The sequence below is a fragment of the Monodon monoceros genome, unplaced genomic scaffold, assembly GCF_005190385.1.
Source record: "Monodon monoceros isolate NGI ecotype Baffin Bay Population unplaced genomic scaffold, NGI_Narwhal_1 Super_Scaffold_14, whole genome shotgun sequence".
Classification (NCBI taxonomy): Eukaryota; Metazoa; Chordata; class Mammalia; order Artiodactyla; family Monodontidae; genus Monodon; species Monodon monoceros.
In genome coordinates, this window is record NW_021703770.1 from 32413369 (window position 1) to 32437331 (window position 23963).

General features: G+C 42.4%; 1 protein-coding gene across 4 annotated transcripts in view; it reads right to left on the minus strand.

Annotated features, from left to right (window-relative positions):
- GRHL2 (grainyhead like transcription factor 2) overlaps positions 1 to 23963 on the minus strand; it is a 164146-nt gene that overhangs the window by 44764 nt on the left and 95419 nt on the right. For all 4 annotated transcript variants that reach the window (XM_029223040.1, XM_029223039.1, XM_029223042.1 and 1 more), the window contains exon 8: positions 15926 to 16020. In XM_029223040.1, the coding sequence (XP_029078873.1) occupies positions 15926 to 16020 (95 nt within the window). The remainder of the gene's footprint in view (positions 1 to 15925; positions 16021 to 23963) is intronic.

Below are 23963 nucleotides of genomic sequence, written 5' to 3' on the forward strand. Positions count from 1 at the left end.
GATGGAACATGTGTTTTTATAAGGGTCACTTGAGCAGGACAGATCCACTGAAATAACAGAGGCTTACTGGCAATATCCTACAATACATACACGAAATCCTCCTTGGAGGAGCTGTAACGATCAGCCATCCAGTAGACAAGGTCTACACACTGGACTCTACCACTAGGAGACACTTAGACTTAGGTCCTCGTAATGGAGAAAGGCCCTTAGAAGAAGATCCAGTGGGCCTTCTTTGCTTCATGGCATCCTAATTCCATAAAAAGTAAACAACACGAGAATCTGCCTTCTCTGCTACACTGTGTTGCCAAGCTCCCAGAGTTACCCTAACGAGCAGGGATTTTATAATAGGGTTGGCACTGCTTTCTTCTTGCCTGGCTGTCTGACCCAATAGCAAAGCACAGTCTATGTGCCTGATGGTATCAATCACAGTCTCGCTGTGCTGCACTTAAAACCTGAATGGTTGAACTTTAACTGCAATTGCGGGGGTTGGGAAGGCATGGAAGGACATTAACTAAAACCTCGGGTTGGGACTGATAAGCATTCATTTGTTTCATCTTGCAAACCCAACCATGTCTGGGCTCTATACCCAGCAGGCAAATGTGACAACAAATTTCTTGGAAGTTTATCTACAAAGCACTGTTTGTAAATGTGTATTACAGAAACTTAGGGAAATGGTATGCTTTCCCTCACCAATGTTCATCCAAATGTCAAGCACAGAAAGTTCTTTTTAACTTTAGTAGAAGCCCTAATTATGTAAAGAAATGCCATGAACAATTGGTCTGCCAACCAAGAGTTATGAATGTTATTTTCCTATAATTCTTACAGCACATAATTTATTTTTTAGAAAAATTTTAATTGAATCAGGTGTATCCAGGCAGATAATAGATACAATTTTAATTTTGTCATTGGTTCAAAGACTGATTCAGATAGAAAGAGCATTTGTATTCCAGAAATAGAGGCAGTCTCATGAAAACTGATAATTTTTAATAAAATCATTTTTTGACACGTGAATTGCAATTCCCATTTTGTAGTTCCTACACAAGAAAAGTGACTTTACCCAGGTTATAATACCTCTCAGTTGTGCATTATGTGCGTAGTAAGATTTATTAAAACAAACACAGTATTTGTCTTTCTCTTGCTAACACATATATATGGAATTTAAGAAAAAAAAAATGTCATGAAGAACCTAGGGGTAAGACAGGAATAAAGACACAGACCTACTAGAGAACGGACTTGAGGATATGGGAGGGGTGAGCTGTGACAAAGCGAGAGAGAGGCATGGACATATATACACTACCAAACGTAAGGTAGATAGCTAGTGGGAAGCAGCCGCATAGCACAGGGAGATCAGCTCGGTGCTTTGTGACCACCTAGAGGGGTGGGATAGGGAGGGTGGGAGGGAGGGAGACACAAGAGGGAAGAGATATGGGAACAAATGTATATGTATAACTGATTCACTTTGTTATAAAGCAGAAACTAACACACCACTGTAAAGCAATTATACCCCAATAAAGATGTTTAAAAAAAAACCAAAACAAATACAGATTAATGGGCTTTAGAATTGCTGCATTAACTTGATTATTAACTCCCAAGAGTTTTTCTGAGAGCTTGCCATTAAAACAAATAGGCCAATCTTGATTTACAAAGCAGTTTGGGATTTTAAAAATCATAAGGCCCATGATTTGATGGAAGTTGTTTATTTTCCTCTTTAAACAATTGCAATTTGTATTTTCAAGAAGATCCTCTGATTAGAACCTAAGAAAGCTACTTATTTCCTAAGGTTGAGACTCTTAAGAGCTCTTTTACAAGAAATTGCACACACATTAGCCTCCAAATTACAGACATGGCATATCGCAAGAAATCAGCATTTTCACTGTAAAATGCAAACAATATATTAATACGTTAAGTGTGCTCTTGCCAGTTTCCATACTCTATTTTCTTTCTGGTTCTTAGAATTATTAAAGACCTTATAGATGGTTTTCTCACATTTCAGCATTTTTTCCCATTTATATGATTGCATTTGGTACAAATGCAAAGCTAAATTGAGACAGAAAGACAAACTAAAAGTAAATAATATTAACATATGAAATCTCAGTCTTGGGCAATTATTCATTTTCTCCATGCGTTAATTCACCAAATATCTTCTCTCTGTGCCTGGCATCATGCTACGAGGTGGGACACAAGAATACTGAGATTCCCTGCCCTCAGAGAGTTTGCAATTTTGTTGAGGATCTAAGAAACTCCTAGATTTCCTGACACCTCCATTATATAGATATAGCTCCTTTAGGGAATGATTTAAAACCTGAGAATAGATTTCTTCATTTTCTCCTACAGATACTGTGGGTGTGCACAGATACACTTTCGGCTTACTCACATAGTCTACCACATTTTCCATATTCCTTTAGTACTCAATATTCTCCATTGCCAGAATATGCCCAGCTTGTTCGCCGTTGCCGGTCTTTGCTATGTGCTGTGCCCTCTACCTCCAAGGCTGCCCCCAGGATCATCACTGCCCGCTCCTTCTTCTCGTTCAGGTTTCAGTCCAACGTCAACTCTTCAGCAATCCCCACCTTGGCCATCTAGAGCTGTCTTTGTCCTCCTTCTCCCACCTCTGCCCGTGACGAGTAGCACATGCCCTACCGTGCTTCTCTTTTCTGGTTGCCTCATAGGACTGAACATTATTTGGATTTATCTTGTTTCTCTGTTTAGTGCTTAATTATCTGTCTGCTACATGCGACTCTAAACACATAAGAGGAGGGCCCTTGTCTGCCTCAAGCCCACTCTACTCCCAGTGCCAGGCCCATGGGAGATACTCAACAAATATCTGTCCAACGAATTAAGAGAAAATTACTTTTCTAAATACACATTTCCCTCTTTTTCCATGTTCTTGCTTTCATAAGCAAAACATCCTAAGAGTCAGGACTGCTCTGTGTAGCTGAAGTTGTCAAGATAATACAGCAGAGTTAGCTGCTCTGACCACATTTATCCTCAAAAAAATGTTATCTATCTGTATATCAACAAACACAAGTCAAGCACCAATTATAATCAGTATGAATGTATGTATGTACATATGCATGTATGTATTGATACATGTATATATGCTACTGAAGATGCTACATACAGATGCTACAGGAGATATAGAAATCTATGGTAGGGCCCTGCCGTCAAGGAAGAGGGGAGATATAACATCTCTCAATACACTGGTGGGGTGTATAGAAGTAGGAACTAAGTTGAATATCTCAGGCTGTACGTACTGTAAGAACTTGAAAAAAAGGAGAGAGCTCAACAAGGGAAGATTTCCTATAGGTGTCCTGAGCTAGAAAAAAGAGAGATGGAGGAGAAGAAAGTGAATCCTGGCTCTCAAAAGAGGGACGAGACCAGCCTAGTGGGAGGCTCAGAGGGGGTCGTTGGGGAGAGAAGAGGCCAACCAAGATGCTTGCATCACTGTGATCAGGTCAGGAACACTTGATGAGGTCAAGGGTGTATCACTGAGGCCAAGGGCAGATAGAACTGTGGCCCCAGTATCCAACATCCAAGTTACCAAGAGGACAGAGTGAGCACTAAGAAAAGACCATCAGGATCAGAAGTAGAGGGTCTGCGCCCCTTCTGGAGGCCAGACTCCTGGAGGGAAGGACAGGAAGCTAGACTGCTGGGGCGAGGGAGCCAGGACACCAAATGGAGAGGGAGAACCTCGGCTGGGGAGTCTGGCAGAGGCAGGAGGCTGGGCAGGAACACGGGCAACAGGGCCACGCACAGGTGTTCTTCCAGGATGGACAAGGTGTTCGCACAGCAGGAGAGGATGAACATAAGGCTACGGAAGGAGGCTCTGTGGGAGCTAAGAGCCCTGGAAGCAGGGATTAAGTGGGATCAACTCACAGGAGAAGTTTTGTAAGAGGAAAGAGCGTTCTATGAAGCTGGAGGGCGAAATGAGAGAAAGCACAGCAAGAATAAAAAAGGTACAGGAGACTCAAAATTATGTCCCTGGTGCAAATCCTGACACTATGGCCTTGGACTAATTGCACCTTTCTGGGCCTCACTTGCCTCATCTTTTAAATAGGTATAACAATCCCTAGCTTGCTACTGTGACACTTTAAAATGAGATCACGTTTTTTGTTTTGTTTTTTGTTTTTTTTTGCGGTACGCGGGCCTCTCACTGTCGTGGCCTCTCCCGTTGCGGAGCACAGGCTCTGGACGCGCAGGCTCAGCGGCCATGGCTCACGGGCCCAGCCGCTCCGCGGCACGTGGGATCTTCCCGGACCGGGGCACGAACCCGTGTCCCCTGCATCGGCACGCGGACTGCCAACCACTGCGCCACCAGGGAAGCCCCTGAGATCACGTTTTTAAACTGTAAAGTGCTACGAATCTATGGCAGCTTCCTGTGCCCACCATGATCTCCATCTTCTCAGATGCCCGGTCACCCAGCCAGCCCTACTCTCTGACTCCAAGCTCCTCCTCAGGCCCATAGCACAGTCCACGAAGCCCCATCCAAATTACCTCCCCAACTGTGCCACGAGGCTCGCTTCCTCAGCGTCCCCCTGGCCCCCAGTTCAAGCTCTCCTTCCTACCAGACTACTCTAAGAGCTTCCTGTCCGGACTCTCTCTCAAGGCATTTTGTGATGTTCTCCCCAAATGATTCCAAAGTAGATTAGTTATATTCACAGAACTCGAATAGAGAGATATCTTATGAAGGTGAATTGATTTTTAAAACATAAAATCTATCTCTGTGGGTCACTTTCAAGGGGGAGAATCATAGCCTTTGGTGGGGAGAGAGCAAGGGCGAACTCTCTCGGGCGGAACCTTCATTGTTCTGCCAATGGCCAGTCTCTGCCACTCAGCTCTGTCACCTGAACAGGTCTTGAGAAACAGCACCTCAGGACAAGGAAAAATTTGGACATTGTGTAACAATGGGTTGGCCTGTTTCATAAATAATGAGCTCTCAGTGGGAGGAAGAATTTACGCGGAGACTGAAAGAGACACTCACTCAAATTTCTGATCATTTGTTATTATTTTAAACCTTTTTTTGTTCATGTTTAATACTTAAAACTTGTTTGGAGTTCGTAACATCTGAATCTAGCACAAAGTTCAAAAGGGCAAACATGGAAACCACACCCCCTCCCCCACCAGCATTGTTCCCCTACCAACAGCTTCTTGAGTATCCTTCACACTTTCTTGTGCATCCTTCTAGAAACAAGCTATGCAAATTCATATCCTTTTCTTTTCTATACAAATGGTAGCACAGTAAACACACAGTTCTGCAGCCTGCTTTCTCCACTTGACAAGATATTTTGAAGACAGCTCTTTCTTTTTCTTTTTTAAAAGAACCATGATTATGGAATAACAATGTCTTTACCATGAGGCTGTTTCTAGTCTTTTCATCCTGTAAACGATGCTGCAATGCACGCTTTCAACAAGAGCACATATAAATCCCCCGCTGTAAGTAAAGGCCATGTCACCGACTATTTTGAATCTGACTTAGGACTTCACTATTCTACCGAGATTGCTTTCTTCCGGGTCAGCCCTCTCAGTAGCATCCTTATAAGCAGGGGTATGCAACCAGGAGGCCCTGTTACAACATGTTAAGACTCTGCCCCCTTGGCGTTTCCAGTTCACTAGGTCTGAGGTCGGAGGTCCTAGCACCTGCGTTTCTAACAATTTCCCAAGTTGCTGCTGCTGCTGTTTGTGGAGGCTCAGGCTGCGAGAAACCACTGCCTACAACACCCATTTCACTGGCCACTTCCTCCTCTCCCCATCCTTCTGTCCTCTCCTTCCCGACCACCCTTTCCTTCTCTGGTTCCTCTTCCCCTACCTCCCCTAAATGGGTGGGTCTAAAGTTCCCACCTTGACCCTCTTTCGCCCACCCTCCAATTCTCTCCGCGGCATCTCACCCCTTCTCCTGGCGTCTCTCCTCCCCTCCTTACAGCCCACTCGAAATTCTCTCCCGAGCTCCACCACTCCCAGCTCTTCTTCTGCGGCCAGTCTCTGCACCTTTGAGTGCCCCGTCCTTCCACCTGGCTCCCCTTTCCAACCCACACTCGTCTAAATTCCACCCGACCCTTAAGACACAACTCCCTCCCGTGCCACACCCTCCCTCGAGCCTTCCCTGATCCCACAGAACGGCGCCCTCTCTACGTGCTGAAGTCTTTAGTAGAGAAAAGTGTGTGTGTGTGTGTGTGTGTGTGTGTGTGTGTGTGTGTGAGAGAGAGAGAGAGAGAGAGAGAGAGAGAGAGAGAAGAGAAAGCAAATCTGGCAAAAGACTGACAATGAGTCAATCTAGGTGAAGGGTATGTGGTAAGACCTGTATTATTCTTTCAACTTTTCATTTGCAATTTTTTACACAAGAAGTTGGGAAAAATTTTTTAAATAGAAAACTTAATAGAAATGTTTTATAAAAATAAAAACAAATTAAAAAATGAACTTATTTACAAAACCGAAATAGACTCACAGACATGAAAAACAAACTTATGGTTACCAAAGGGGATGGCAGAGGGGGGGCGGGGGGGGGGGCAGGGGAGGGATGAATTAGGAGTTTGGGATTAACATATACACGCTACTATATATAAAATAGATAACCTACAAGGACCTACTGTATAACACAGGGAGTTATATATCTTCTAATAACCTATAATGGAAAAGAATCTGAAAAAAGAATATATATATATATATAACTGAATCACTTTGCTGTACACCTGAAACTAACACAACATGGTAAATCAACTCTACTTCAATTTAAAAAATGGTTTAAAAAAATAAAGTTACCAAAAAGCTCCAGGCTACTAATCTAGTAGGTGGATGCTTATTTGTGCTCAAGAAAATAAATCTTTTTATGTTGTGATTAAAAAAATAAAATAAAAAACAGGGCTATCTCCCTCTCCAGAACTTTCCTGGCCCTTTAATTCTGTTTTCATTACAGTCTTTGTCACTTTCTTCCTCATATTACAGTCATTTACAGATATGTCTGAGTTCTCGGCCCAGCCAAAATGTCCTCTGAGAGCGGCAGACACTCTGCTTGGCTGGTGTGTCTGTAAATTCCCACTGCCTGGCCCAGCACGTGATGTACAGCAGGCAAGCTGCTTGGAGGGGATGACTGCGCCTTTGCCACAGATAATACAGAAGATACTATGACTACCTCCTCCCAAGACGAAAAGGCACTATGGAAAGAGCACATGCTTCAGACAGACATTCCCAGGGTGGGAATCCCAGCTCTGCTGTGCATTCGCTGTGTAAGATCTCTGGACTTCAACCTCTCCATTATTTAAATGAAAAATGATATCCACTTAAAGTATGAATATTGCATAAGGTATATAAAGCACCTGGCAGAGTGCCTGGTATATGGTAATCACTGAATAAATACTAGCCATGGTACACACACAAACACACACACACACACACACACATCAGTCTGTGAAATCCAAGTATGCGATCTCAGTCTCTGTATACACACAACAGTTGATACATGTGAGTTACAGAGCCCTCAGCAGAATTCAGGCCAGAAACCATGTATACTCCACATTCTAACAAAAGATCAAGCCGTAGGTAGCTTGGATGAGATGGTTTCCAAAGATTATTCCTTCTATATATGAATTAACTCCAGCTTTATAGCTTTCCCTGCCATCCATTACCTTATAAAACTGGAACAAAGGCGTGGCTTTAAGTTCAATACCAAAGACTCCAGCAAATGTTTACCTTTCCCTTTTAAAGCTTCCTTCACCCACACCACGCCCCAGCAAACGCATAAAAATGCCATTTGCCCTGCTTTGCAGTGTGTATCTCAACCTTTCAAGACCCCTCCCAGGAGCCTTCCCCACCCCTTCTTTACTCTGGAGAGCATGGAAGATGCCCTATAATATTCTCTATTCTGCATATGATGACCTGCTGAAGCCTGGGCTCTATTTAGTCAAAACGTTAGGATATAACTTCTTCTTTATCAGTAATATCCATCAACTCCACTGCATCCTGGACTGTCTTGTAAGCAGAAAGTGGACTCCCTGGACTGCTGATGGGAGGTGGAGGTCAGGGAAACAAACTAGGTCATGAACCCACAGGGCACTCAGGAGTATGGCTTCCTTTGGTCGGTCCTTTGGGTACTCTTTTCATCTTGAAAATCAATATTTACGCGACTCCCCTTCTCCCTGGTGACCAACACTGGAGTTTGGCAGAAAGAGAATACAGTCCATTTAGAAGCATCCCCTTGGAAGCCGTGATTCGTCAAGACTAACGAAACTGTAACTTTCTAAAGCACTTTGCTTGACACACAGTGGAGCCCCATAAAAACTGATTCAATCTTTTAGACCGAAAAAAAATGTTGAGGGAGAGAGAAAAGGAAGGAGGGTGAGATAAATTTGGGACAATTTTAATGGTTCTGCTGTGATTTGGTACTAAATGTCAAAACAGTCTTTCAATGAGCATTAACATATTTTCCACAAAGAGAGACTGAATAATTTACAGGGTACAAGAAGGTTAGAACACTTACATTTTCTCTATTTTACTGCCTTTACATAGGCTGTGATCAAAGCACTGCCATTTGCACCATCCTGTCTTTGAAGCTACTAACATTGAGATCTGAGGACTGAGGGGCTGTTTCCTACCCCTTAGCAACTGATAGAGTAAAGAGCTAGGTTTGGCTTGCTGACCACTTGTTGTACCTTGAAAAGACAGCACTGGGAAGAGAACGGGCTGAACCACACAGGAAGAAAAGGAGGAAACCTGGACTTAACATGACAGAAGTAAGTCACCCGATATGAGAGCTTTATTTATGTCTCACAATATGGAGCAATTCATGACACGGGCCCCATCAAATGCCCTTATGTCCAGGGCAGCTGCAGGGCAGTGCTGGGGCATTCAATCAACTTCATTTTCTTCCTTAAGGACAGAATTGCAAATCTGGAAGAGAACTTTTTACTCCCAACTTTCACTTTTGTTTTCCTGCTCAGCCAGCTGATTCCTCTTGGCACATCCATGTTTCCATCCCTCAGACTGGGTCTCAGTTCTCAAATGACATCTCCTTGGTATTAGTGCAAAATCAGACACAGAGGCAAGAAATAAGGCAAAAATATTAAGGGAAATAGGGCCTAGAGGGAATATCAACATGCATCCTCTCATCTGGCATTTTCTCTCAATTTAAAAAATTACATGGAAACTGAATCACTGCACTGTACACCAGAAACTAACAAAACACTGTAAATCAACTATACTTCAATAAAAGAAATTACATGAAAATCTCTTTTGTAAATGCAATTCATTTATAGCATCCAAAGGGACCCAAAGTGAGAGGAGTCTAAATATAAAATAAATATTGCTTATGTGTAAATGTTTACTTCCAATTTACCAGCTTGGTAAATATGGGTTTTCATTTACTGTATTTCTTAAGTTGCAAACGTAAAGCAGGGAGCCATTGTGTACCTTCTGCAACCTTCATTTTCTCGAATAATAACTGTCATCCTTGCTTCGAAATCTTTCATGCTGTGCTTCCTACATGGTATGGCAAAAAAGAGTAAGGAACAGTCTTCACTGTTCATAACAGGAAAAAACCAAAGCATAAAAGAAAAGTGTACAGAAATAATGTAAATGAGTGGGAAAATGAAATTCAGGATACCAGGGAAAGGAGCTAGAGAGAAGTGGGGAAAATGGAGAATAAATGTGTAAGGTATGGAGGAGAAAACGCTGCTATGCTTCAGAGCTGCACTATTAGAAAGCATGCACTGATCTCCAATTAACACAGAGCGAGGTCATAATTAGGCCAATGAGATCACTAATGTTAGCTAATACACACACATACACACACACTCAGTTGAAGAGGGCAAGGGATCCAAACAGTCCTCACTCCCCTATGCATTCTGGTCAATAATATGTATGACATCAACCGGGAATGTACCAGGGCAGCCAAAGACATGGATAGGAAGAGACCTTTGTGCTGGAAGTGTTGGGTCAGCGGGCCCATCTTTGTTGGTGGGGATGGGGGAGATGGGTGGCAAAATCAGGGTGACTTGATAGAATTGCTTTGCTCAAGGAAATGAGATTCATTTGATTTCTTGCTTTCTAGGTTGTACCCTATACATTTCTTTGAGAAGGAAAGTCATAGCATTCTTTGGTCTAAAAAAAATTACAGATATCCCTCTGTTGGGATGGTTTAAGAACATGGACTCTGGACTCAGAGGGCCATGGTTCAAAGTCCACCTTTTCCACTTGCCCAATCTTGCAGAGCCTGCTATGAAGAAAGTTGATATTTAGTGGAATCAGAATCTGAGATGCACAGGAAAATGATCCATGGTGTCTCTCAGCCTCTCTACTTCCCACCTCACCCCAACCAGTTTTCAGCCCTGCCCACCCCCAGTTTCACCACAAAAATCTGTTAACAGGGATGAAAATATGCCTTATCTGTGTCCTTGACTCTCTCTAAAACTGCAACAACTTCTGGTCTGAAAGTTCCTCCCAAATACCAAAACGCAGGAAGAACGTTTCCCACCTGACCTTGCAAAGCAGAGGGCCTGACAGCTCCTCTCTCGAAGCCCCTCCTGCAACTCAAGAGAGAGAGTGCGGGGGTGGGGGGGGGTAGACATCCCTCCAAGCGCAGTCACTGCGCTTCCGCAAGCAGAGGTGCTGGGCTAGACCGCAGCAGAGTAACACAGGGCAGACAGAGCTCCATATTACTGAATTATAATACATTTTCTTTTTAAATCATAGAGACAGGGAAGGGGCTAGGAGTGGATTTACTTGTTTGCTTGATTATTTAGCAGTGCTGGTAGTGAGGGAAAAGGAACATTTCACTGACTCAAGATCATTCCGAAAGGTTTAGCAGCAGAGGGCTCATGGAAATAGGCCTCCTTCATCTCAGGTAGTCTATAAACCACAAGAAGGGGGAGGCGTAGAAATAGGGGGAAATTGGTATGGTGTTCCAGTGAAAAGACACAAAAAAGAAACTCGTTCCTCAGAGCACTAAGTAGTATCTTAACGCTCAAGTAATTCTCTGTGGTCACATGAGAGAGGCCTTTGTAGCATGTCGAGGTTGGTTTAATCTTGAAATCACTGCGAACGGAGAAAAAGGCTCTGGACACTAATAAGGGGCCTGGTTTCAAAAATCTCCTTAGAAATCGGGGAGAAAGGGGAGCCTATAATTAGGGTTTGTGTGTTCCCGCTTTGGGGGTGATGTCATCCCCGGCGCTCTGTGCCAGGAATCTGAGCTCACCACCCTTCAATAATTCAATAGGGGCTTGCCTGGGAACTTCTCATCTCGGGGATTAGTGACCAACAGATCTACTTTGTGGGTACCTGCGTTTGGCTGAGGGGAGAAAGAGAAATCGAAATGACCTTGTAAGTGGGAGTCATGTGAAAGAATGCAGCCCTCTGGTGCTCCCACTAGAATCTTACGGATGGGACCTTAATACTTTGTCAGCCCCTCCCTGTTCCGCTTCCCGCCATTTTCCGGCTGAGAAACTGAAGCTCAGAAGGAGGAAGACGCAAAGCTGGCTATTCCCGCGCCGGGACGATACCTGGTTGCCTGAGCCCCATTTCAGCGCTTTGTTTTCTCTGTCACCCTGTGCCCCAACCTCATCAACTTCCAAGCTTCCACCAGCATGGATGCTCAGAGCCTCACCCACCTGGATGCCACCTGAGTCATTCCCAGGGGCCCAGGGACCCCGGTTCAAGTTACAGGAGCTTCCAGACTGCACAGACCCTGAGGGGAAACGAATGTCCTGCCGGAGACTCTTTCTGCTGAGGGCGTCATTGTGCAGAGACGCTGCAGCACAACCAGCAAAACCGGTTCTGGGAGGAAGAAGTCTGCAGTAGTTCTGCCAGAACCGTGCTGCCCTTGAGACTGGCGATCTGCAGTTAATCCCGTAACCTCATTTTCTTTTTTAACACCTTTATTGGAATATAATTGCTTTACAATGTTGTCTTAGTTTCTGCTGTATAACAAAGTGAATCAGCTATACATATACATATGCCCCCATATATCTCTTGCGTCTCCCTCCCTCCCACCCTCCCTATCCCACCCCTCTAGGTGGTCACAAAGCACCGAGCTGATCTCCCTGTGCTATGCGGCTGCTTCCCACTAGCTATCTATTTTACATTTGGTAGTGTATCTATGTCCATGCCACTCTCTCACTTCGTCCCAGCTTCCCCTTCCCCCTCCCCGTATCCTCAAGTCCATTCTCTACGTCTGCATCTTTATTCCTGTCCTGCCCCTAGGTTCTATTAACACCTTCCCTGGCCAAACTTTTCCTGTAATTAAATTAAACTAAATGATTAGAGTTTCACATTCTTTCCTTTCTTCTGTTCCTGCTAAACGAGAGGTAAGAATAGAATATAGGTCAGCGGCAAAAGAAAAGAGTAGTGTCCTGGAAAAATCCATAAATTTTGTCATCAGGCCTTGATGGTGCATACGTGGGAAGACTAACAAATACGGGACTGTTTTATTTTTTTAATAAATGCACCAAAACCAAATATCCAAATAGAAGCTATCTTGGGAAGACACACAGATCTCTCAAATGATACTGCCATGGCTCAAAGTATATTCGTAGTGTCTCTCGGGATATCACCCACTTCAAAGCTGGTCTTGTGCCAAAAACTATACATTATTTTTACCCCTGAAGTGATATTATCCAACTTGTTGGTACACACTCACATTTGGACCCAAGTGGTTTCTGATTTTTTAGAAAATATCCTCAAAGATCAAGATTTACAACCTTTCTTTCAAACAAAGAAAGGCACAGCAGCTCTCCGTAACGGCACCAACACAAGTCAGCCTCTGTGTGGCCCGTTGCCAAAGGAACCCGGGGAGGTTGGTGGGGTTCCTGACTGGCCCATTCCTCTCAGCCACAGGGCGTCAACCTCCCTTGTGTCACTGCTTTCCCCAACACCGAGAGCCAGTAAAGATGTAAACGGCATATTCAGTTGTCTGAGGGGGTGCGACTGGGGCGTGAAACTTCAAGTGTCCATGAGGACCAGGCAAGGAAAGTTCCACGATGGAGAAGGCTAGAGAAAGCATTAAAGAGAACAGCTGGTACCTCACAAGAGCTACTCGTGGGCTTGCAAACACTCGGGCTCATGTTGCCAGAATCTCTAATTACCCAAAAGAATCTGGAAACTTAGGTTTTTGTTTTGTTTGTTTCTTGAATCTCCTGATTATTAAATGTGGGCAAAATATTTTAAAACTTGGAATATAAGTACATAAATGCATGATACACACGTACATATACGTTCTGTGGAATATATAAGGCTGCGGGTCACAAATTTGTGTCCTCTGACCACATGAACTAAAACAACATGTGACACTGAATGAATGTCACGATCCTAAAGCCTGCAACAGATTCCTGTGTGGATGTTACCAAGAGGAACTCGAAGTCAAATGCTACTGCTCCCGAGAATAAGTTCACAGTATGAAAGTCACAAACAGTCCCACCGTGAGAGGATTTTATGCCCTGCTTTGTTGAAAACCTTTTTCCCAATCATGTAATTTTGGGTTTTTTTGCAGCCTGCTTATTATAAAATCAATGATATGTTTTTTGTGGGTTTTTTTGCGGTATGCGGGCCTCTCACTGTTGTGGCCTCTTCCGTTGTGGAGCACAGGCTCCGGACTCGCAGGCTCAGCGGCCATGGCTCACGGGCCCAGCCGGTCCGCGGCATGTGGGATCTTCCCGGACCGGGGCACGAACCCGTGTCCCCTGCATCAGCAGGCGGACTCTCAACCACTGCGCCACCAGGGAAGCCCAAAATCAATGATATTTTAAAGAAAAACCTTACATCCTGCAGGTTGAAAAAAAAAATCTTCTCAGCCTACCTAATGAAATGGATTTAACTTTTATGGTTTTTCTTTAAAAGCTCTTCCAGTAGTTTGGCAGAAGTATTTGGAGCTATTTTTATTACTCATCTATTAACCCAAACTGCACACAATTGCAACTACCAAATAATAGTTACTGAAAATATGTATTAAAGAAACAAGTTTTACTACAGCAAGCAAGCACTGCCATTTGTCAAAGCAGATGTGACCTTAAATGTGTCAGCCTGGAACAATACACGTGCACAAACATACATATTTCAACAAGAAAAGTGAGCCTTACCTATGGGAAATGCAAGAAAAGTCAACTCAACCCCCAATTAACTACCCCACTGGTTGACCATAGAGCCGCCATCATTCAAGATGTCCCTTCAGGTTTAGGCATTTTCTTTAAAAGGTCCTTATTGACTGGTAACAGTTAACACATTCACCTTCTAGCACGTGTTATCAGATTGCACGATAAGGAAATTTAGGGCTGCAGTTACAGCTCACTTTACAGCTTGCTTTACCTTGACAAGGCACTTCCAAGTATAGGATCCCATTGTCTTCCCAATGGATGGCTCTGCTTGGGCCTGCCTCTCCCTCCTCACACACACTGCTGTCCAGCTAATGATTCCCTTACCTCCCTCAGAGACTGGATTTTCACACATCGTGCTCCCAGCACATGCTTGCTACAGCAGGGACAATCGGAAAAGTTTGTTTTGTTTTGTTTTGTTTTGCTTTACATGAGCGAACTGAGGCCCAGAGAGGTCAGCTGACTTGCCAGGATTCCAACCCTGATACCATGGCACACACTGCCTTTTCCTTACCCAGCCCAGTAATCTAGCCTCTGGGAGAAGAGAAGCGGGCACGAGGAGAAAGCCTGGGGCTTGGGTGAGGAACTTTAAACGGAGGTGGAGTGGGGCCTCGAGGAGAAGCTTTTCCTGCACTTCTGTGCCCATCACATCACAAGGCCTCCTGCCTTCCCTCAGATGCACTGACCCACTGGAACATTCTCCCAGCTACTATGGAGCTCTGTTTCTGCTTGCCCATTTAGGTCACCTTTCTTGGGCCTAAAGCCCATTTCATTTACTTTGTTTTATACCTGAGTGAAATGAGACACTGAGCAATTCATCTTCTTCTCTAAGTCATGCCCACAAACTCCCATCCAGTTTCCTTTCTCACCTGGCCTTCCCCTGCTTACAGACAATGAAGCATTGAAAGTAGTTGTTTACATTGACCTTTTCATTAATTCCAAGACAAAGTCTTCTAACGCCCTCCTAGATGGTACATAACCGAAGCAGAAAACAAGCTTAGGGTTCACCCGGAACCTTCCCTTTGGTGCAAAATAAGGATCGAGAATCAGAAGGTACAGAACACAGGAAGAAGAGTGGGCATAGCAGCAAAGTTCAGTTCTCATAAACTCAGAGACTCATGGTTGGAAAGCAAATCTGAGTATCATCAAGTCTCACTTTTTTACCCGAATCCATGCAACGGTGGACATCTATCCTCAGGATGCACCTGGCCAGAGATTTTACTGTTGCCCTTCTTAACCATGCTGGCACCAGACAGAAATAAGAAAAGCTTAAGCTTGAGGTTAACAGGAAAGAAATGGCTCAAGGTCACGGTGGTGGCTCTTCCTCAGGGAGTCAAGTTCAGAGACCTGCAGCCCTGCTTCCTGCACCCTCCTTTGACCAGATGAAGCCTCAAAGGGGCCAGGGGTCGGGAGGCTTGCCCAGCTGCTTACCTGTGCAGACAGTAGCTCTGAGCACCTTCCTGCCTCTGAAGAAGGCAGCAGTTGGAGAGGTGTTTGGGGAAACTGCAGTGCAGGTAGAAAAGATTTTCCTGGCCCAATCCTGTCAGCCCCAAGTGCTAAAATGGAGCTTGGGGGCCTGGAGGATCTGGGAGGGACAAGGGGCCTGGCCCGTTCAGCGGGAGGCCACAGGGGAATAGGTACACCCCCTTTCTCCTTGCTCCACAAAAGGCAATTTAGCTGCACGTAATTGAATGTGTGTGACTCAAGAGAAAGATCATAGGTTCATTTCCCTTTTTTCTGGCTCAAGTTAACAGATCTTTCCCTACTCAGAGGCTTTTGTAAAAGAATCCTCTGCAGAGAAAGGACACGGTATTTAAAAGGTACGACCAATGAATCAGTGCTACTTTTACACTCACCTTAGCTTCTTCATTCACGTCCCAGGTGAAGGAGACAGCGTTATATGCAATCTCTTCAATGTTGCCAATCGTATTAAAGCTCTCCTTGTAATCAGCTGTGACATGAAAAAAGAAAAAGGTATTAAAAGAATCAGCGTTACTGGGCGACATGTATTGAATTATCATTTTTCCAGTGGGGAAATGGCAACTTTGCCTATTCTTCTGTCTGTCTCCATGGCAACAGTTAAGGATTTGTGCTTGCTGATAATCTTTTACTAATATTTACTCTATAAGAATGTAAGCATGTTCCTCTATTAAAAGAGTAAACCTAGGTGAAGCAATGTTCCTAACTGATTTGTTCATTAGTTTCCTTTTTAACTCGGTTTATACATTTCTTCCTCCTGACAAGGTTCCAGATGAACCACCTGCCTAGTCCCTCTCCTACTCACTTTTCTGCCACTGAATTTTGCCGGCAGTGCCAGAGTATTCCATAGGGATCGTTTCATAGGACAGAATATTCTCTTTATCAGCCAGGCAGGGTCTCCGGGGCTTCAGTGAAGAAATCCAAGAGTGCAGAAAAACTTATTTTTTACTTCTTTTTGGATTCAGGTACAGAGAATTGAGTCAATCGTACTCAGCTCATTACCACCACCTGTCCCCTCAAGGCCCTCTCTTATTTCTTTATTTATGTAATATTTATTTATTCCTTTTTATTGTCTCTATCCCCCACCCCCAGACACAATAGCTATCAACATGTTTGCTCTGTATCCTTATGAAATAAGTTGGGTTGATTTGCCTGTGTACATAGTTTTCATTTTCACAAACTGTGCCGTACTGTGACTAGGGTTGCCAGATTTAGCAAATATTTGGATCATACTCTAAAAAAGTATTTGTTGTTTAACAGAAAATCAAATTTAACTGGGCACCCTGTATTTTATCTGGCAACCCTCGCTATGGGCCTTTTCAGACGTATCCACGTTGCTGGTTGTAAGCCTAAATCCTAGCTGTGGCTGCATAGAATTTAGTGGTGACCACCAACTACAATTTACTTATCCCCTCTCCCCAGAGATGGACCCTTCAGTGGTCTCCAGCTCTCTGGTACCACAGACAACACTGTGATATTCCTCTGTCTCCACTGTCACTGCCTTAGCTGGTCTTCAGGTCTAGACACGACGTTCCTAGTAGCTTAATCCTCACTACTTCCTGAGGTTTTTAGCTTATGCTTACCATCTAGATTTTTCCCCTACTCTTGGCCTCCTTGGATATGACATCCTACCTTCACTCCATCCCTTGGGTACTAAGTAAACACTGGCCATGTCCTGCTTGGCTGGCATGACGGTAAGGCCCATCTGCTTTTCTTTGAGGTCTGGTTCACTCACAACTTGATCACCTGATCACATATGTTCTTTCTTTCTAAACTTCCATAACTATTTCTCTAAAATGAAAACTCTAATCACGTGCTTTTAATAATTTTTTTCAGGCTAAAACTTACCCCATGACCCATCAGACACTTCACAATTAGACCCTGCACACTTCTCTTGGAGTCATCACACTCCAGCCCCACAATGGGGGCCAGAGGAGGGTTCAATACTAATGATATTGGAGGTCTTTTTGTTTACAAAATCTTTTTGAATATGTTTCTCTCTGAGTTAGGATGAGTTATTATGATTGACTTCCAGTATAAAGTATAAAGTGTTCATTGTCTACAAAATTTGACATGTTTCTGGCCAAATGGGCATTTCCTCATCCTGTGTTCTAAGTGGCCCCATCACTCCAGGGCTGGTGGCTTCTTGAGGCTTCAGCAAGTTTTCTATGTTAATGCTGTAAGATTTTGAAGTCTGCTTTCCTAAAATTCACATATCTGATCATTTTTAGATCATTTCCTCCTCATTTATCACAAAATCTAAATTCATGTGATCCTTTACCAAGATTTTAACTACCTTCTCTTACTAATATAACTCATTTTGTTCGTGTGAATTAGGTTGGGAGAAGCAGGACTCCTATTTGATTTTTCTATCCATAACACAAATAATAATAAAACAAAGGCCATACGAATAATATCAATAAGTTTAGGGGAATTCCCTGGCGGTCCAGTGGTTGGGACTCAGCACTTTCACTGCTGGGGCCCCGGTGGATCCCTGGTTGAGGAACCAAGATCATGTAAGCCGTGTGGCATGGCCAATAATAATAATAAATAAAATAATAATAATAAGTTCATAATAATCCATAATAAAACAAAGTCAGTTTGATTTTGTGTTTTTAAAATAACTCCTTATTACTGGGACCTGGATTGCTGGTTAAATTCAGAAAAACCTACTGAGATGTGCTCTCCAGAATGGCCCTCAGACTCACTTCCTATAATGGGTCATGTCAATCTATACTCTGACCAGAATTCTATTTCCCCTCTTTCTCACCAAATTTCTACTTTTGTGGCCAATCCAGTGGGTACAAAGTGGTATGTTAATGATATTATAGTTGCATTTCTTCTATCACCTATGAGTTCAAGCATCTCTTCACATCCAGGATAGCCAACGAGGTGTCTCCTTATACAAACTGCCTATTCATGCCCTTTGTCTATAATTTTATTGGTTTCCTCAGGGAAACTTTAAAGCAAAACTATAGATCTTTACATTTTAAATAAAGCACACACACTTTGACATAGAAGCTTGTGTGTTCACCATAGGAAAGTCGTATACCATGAACAAATAAGAAAAATATTTAAAAGCAGGCACAATCTACTCACCCACTACAAACACATCTGTGTAGACTTCATTTTTCCTATCTCAGTCTCTGTCTCCCTTTCTCGAAAATACGTAAATATTTTTACACAACACTGTAACAATTATTTTTTAATTTGCTTCTTTTCCCTTTAATACATCTTCAGCATCTTTCCATGTCACTAAATAAAATTGTGGAAAATAGTTTTAATGTCCAAATACTATTATCTTGGGTTGAAATAAAATGCTATAACTTTATTTTGCTCCTATTGGACCCTTAAATGATGTATAATACTTTGCTACCTTAAATAGCACTTCATCTAATTATCTTTATGGCAAAATAGTCATATATACTTCATTAGTTCATTAACATATATTCTCAGAAGTGAAATTAATAGGTCAAAGGCAAATATATTTTTGAGGCTTCTAATTCACTTTGTCACATTGCTCCTAGAAAGGTTAAAACAGTCTATATTCACAATAACAGTGTGTGACTTCCTGTTTCCTCAAACTGTCTCTTTCCAAGTTGGTATGCAAAGCATGCTAACATTATTTTATTTGCAATTCCTTGATTGCTAAAGAATAGAACAGTCTTCTATTTAATTTCTGGCTCTTTGTGTTTCTTTATATTCTTTCTCTTTGTTTTTAAAATTTATTCATTTATTGTAACAGTTTATTGTTCTGTCTTTTGCTCATTTTTCTCTTAGGGAATTCAAATTTTCTTATCGATTTAAAGTAAATATTTAAAGCTAAGCGATAAAACAGAAAGCAAAGGAAAATGATTTTATATCCTACAAGTTTAAAAAAAGGCTTTATGACTATATTTCAGATGATTTCAAATGCAAAACTGTGCTTTCAGCAGGCCAGCCAGTTTCTTAAAATTCTGAAAAGAAAATAGATCACTGAACTTAAAGGAACTGAGTTCCCTGATTCTTCATAGCTATTTGCTTTAAAAGATAATCTTACAATTTTGTTTTGCAATTTTTAATAAGCATTTTTAAAATCATAAATCAATCTAAATTTAAAAAGCAAATGCCATATCTAGCAATAAAGAGAAATCAAAATGGTCTGGTCAAACACTTAACCTAGATCTTTTTAAGTTTTTATTTTTCCACACCTTCTCTACCTGAAAAATTCCTCCCCTGAAAAAATGTTAGCTTAGAAAAGTAAAGAATTTTAAAAACAAATGCAATAAAAACACAAATAAATGCTTTCTGGGTCTTGCACAGGGTCTCTGTCAGTTTCTCTCTATCATGTTCACTTACTCAATCAACAAAGGTATTGAACAAATATTTACTGTGTGTTCCCTATATACTGGGCAGCATCTTCACGCTTAAGAAACAGCAGAAAATAAGACTAGGTCCCTGATCTAACGGCGCTTACAGTTCAGAAGGAGACAGAATACAAATAATTAGACAAATAAATAAATGAAAAACATACTACGTTTAATATGCTTTTTATGCCAAAAACAAAAAAAACAAGACTGGTCAGGCTACTTTTTATTGGGTGGCTACATTACCTTGCTTATTTCCTTCATACTACATATCAATGTTTTATTTATTTGTTTATTTATTTAACACTGCCATTTCCCATTAGCTATACATGCTATGTAAAGGCAAGGAACTTAAATACTGCTACTTTCTCAGAGTTTAACATTATCCAGATAAGATGCATTCCATAAATTTGTTGAGTAAATGAATGAATAATGGATCCATGAGCAGTCTAAACAAAAATATAACTAAGAGACTAATGTCACACACTCCTCTTTAACCTTATAAAAGACATATCTGTTCTTCTCTACCCCTTTGTTTTTAGTCTCTAAGCCACTCACCTATAGATGGTGAAACAGCTCTGCTATCATGTGGTGACTGTCAAAGTTTTGTACACGACTTACACACGTTGATATTGCTTTGTCCACATGCATTTTAGTCCAATAAACAAAATGCTAATAGATGTGTCTCCTGTTTCTGAAAACTGTCTTAATGTCCTTTGATAACTGTTGTTTGCTTAAGGGTTCATGACCCTTGGTGTAGGAATAAAACCTCCACAACCTGTCGTTAATTCTTCCTGAATTTATTTCCTCAAGGAAGTTTCTCAAACCCAAATTTTGTAAATACTGATAGCTGCAACCAGTAAAAGGTATTGTAGGACTTCCTCAGTGGTGCAGTGGTAAGAATCCACCTGCCAATGCAGGGGACACGGGTTTGAGCCCTGGTCCAGGAAGATTCCACATGCTGCGCAGCAACTAAGCCCGTGCGCCACAACTACTGAGCCTGCGCTCTAGAGCCCACGAGCCACAACTACTGAGCTCGAGCACAACAACTACTGAAGCCCGCTCACCCTAGAGCCCGTGCGCTGCAACTACTGAGCCCACACGCCGCAACTACTGAAGCCCGTGTGCTTTAGGGTCTGCGTGCCGCAACTGCTGAGCTCGCATGCTGCAACTACTGAAGCCCACGTGCCTAGAGCCAGTGCTCTGCAACGAGAAGCCACTGCAATGAGAAGCCTATGCACTTCAACGAAGAGTAGCCCCCGCTCACCACAACTAAAGAAAGCCTGTGCGCAGCAACGAAGACCCAACGCAGCCAAAAGAAAAAAAAAGGTATTGTAATGAGCTGGTGTAACGAGCTTAGTTTCCTAGAGCTGCCATAACAAATACCACAAACTTGGAAGTTTAAGACCACAGAAATTTATTCTCTCATTGTTCTGGAGCCAGATGTTCCAAATCAAGGTGTTGGCAGTATTGGTTCCTTTTGGAGGTTCCATGCCTCTCCTAGCTTCTGCTGGTGGCTGGCAATGCTTGACATCCCTGGACTTGCAGACATATCACTCTAATCTCTGCCTCTGCCTGCACGTGATGTACTCTTGTGTGTCTCTGTGTTTCTTCCCCCTTTTTCTTCTCTTCTAAGGACTTGTCATTGGATTTAGGGCCCACCCTAAACCAGGATGATCTCATCTTGAGATGCTTAACTCATTACATCTGCAAAGGCCTTTCTCCCAAATAAGGTCATATTTACAGGTTCTGCGACTTAGAATATGAACATACAATTACTGAGAGTTACCATCAACCCCTGCATCTGAGATTCCCTCCTATGATTGGAAGTCATGTGATTTGAGTGTATGGCTTATTCTTGTATGAGAGCCACTGTAGCTAAAAAGTAATCACCCTACTTTAAAAGAATTTTAAAGCATTTAATTGTGAACATACAGGCGTGGCTCCAATATATTGTGGGTTTCATTCCAGACCACCCCAATAATGCCAATATTGAAATAAAGTGAGTCACACAAATGTTTTGGTTTCCTAGCGCATACAAGAGTTATGTTTAGTCTGTATTGTAGGCTATTAAGTATGCAATAGCATTATGTCTAAAAAAATGTACAAACCTTAATTTAAAAATACGTTATTGCTATAAATGCTAACCATCATCTGGGCCTTCAGTGAGTCATAATCTTTTTGCAGGTGGAGGGTCCTGCCTGGATGTTGGTGGCTGCTGACTGATCAGGGTGGTGGTTACTGAAGGCTCGGGTGGCTGTGGGAATTTCTTAAAACACGACAACAATGAAGTTTGCCGAATTGACTGACTCTTCTTTTCAAGAACGATTTCTCTGTAGCATGCAATGCTGTTTGATAGCATTTTACCCAAAACAGGACTTCTTCCAAAACTGGAGTCAAACCTCTCACACCCTGCCGCTGCTTTATCAACTAAGTTTTTTCCTTTGCTCAACCGTAAGAAGCAACTCCGCATACATGAAAGTTTTATCATCAGGTTGCAGCAATTCAGTCACATCTTCAGGCTGAGTCGCTAACTCTGGTTCTGTTGTTATTTCCACCACATCTGCAGTTACTTCCTCCTCTGAATCTTGAACCCCTCAAAGTCGTCTATGAAGGTTGGAATCAACTTCTTCCAAACTCCTGTTAATGTTGATATTTTGACCTCTTTCCATGAACCACAAGCGTTCTTAATGGTATCTAGAATGGTGAATCCTTTCCAGGTTTTCAATTTACTTTGCCCAGATCCATCAAAAGAATCACCATCTATGGCAGCTATAGCCTTACAAAATGTATTTCTTAGATAATAAAACTTGAAAGTCGAAATTACTCTTTGGTCCATGGGCTGCAGAATGGATGTGTGTTAGCAGGCATGAAAACAACAGTAATCTCATAGTACCTCTCCATCAGAGCTCTTGGGTGACCAGCTGCATTGTCAATGGGCAATAGTAATACTTTGAAAGGAATCTTTTTTTCTGAGCAGTAGGTCTCAACAGTGGGCTTAAAATATTCAGTAAACACATGTGTTGTCATCCAGGCTTTGTTGTTCCACTTATAGAGCACAGTCAGAGTAGATTTAGCATATTTCTTAAGAAACCTAGGATTTTCAGAATGGTAGATGAGCACTGGCTTCAACTTCAAGGCACCAGCTGCATTAGCCCCTAACAAGAGAGTCGGCCTGTCCTTTGAAGCTTTGAAGCCAGGCATTGACTTCTCCTCTCTAGCTATGCAAGTCCTAGATGGCATCTTCTTCCAATATAAGGCTGTTTCGTCTACACTGAAAATCTGTTGTTAAGTGTAGTCACCTTTATTAATTATCTTAGCTTGATCTTTTGAGTAACTTGCTGCAGCTTCTACATCAGCACTTGCTGCTTCACCTTGCACTTTTATGTTACGGAGACGGCATCTTTCCTTAAACCTCATACACCAAGCTCGGCTAGCTTCCAACTCTTATTCTCTAGCTTTCTCACCTCTCTCAGCCTTCACAGAATGCAAGAGAGTTAGGAACTTGCTCTGGATTAGGCTTTGGTTTATGGGAATCTTGTGGCTGGTTTGATCTTCTATCCAGACCAGTAAAACTTTCTCCATGTCAGCAATAAGACTGTTTTGCTTTCTTATCATTCGTGTGTTCCCTGGAGTAGCACTTTTAATTTCCTTCAAGAACTTTTCCTTTGCATTCGCAACTTGGCTTACTGTTTGGAGCAAGAGGTCTAGCTGCTGGCCTGTCCTGGCTTTTGACATGCTTTCCTCACTGAGCTTAATCACGCCTAGCTTTTGATTTAAATGTAGAGATGTGAGACTTGTCCTTTCACTTGAACACTTAGAGGTCACTGTAGGGTTATTAATTGGCCTAATTTCAATGTTGTGTCTCAGGGAACAGCGAGGCCCGAGGAGACGGAGAGAGATGGGGGAATGGCCTGTCGGTGCAGCAGTCAGAACACATACATTTATCAATTAAGTTTGTCGTCTTGTATAGGTGCGGTTTGTGGTGTCCCAAAACAATTACAATAACAACATCAAAGATCACTAATCACAGATTACCATAACAAATTCAGTAACAATAAAAAAGTTT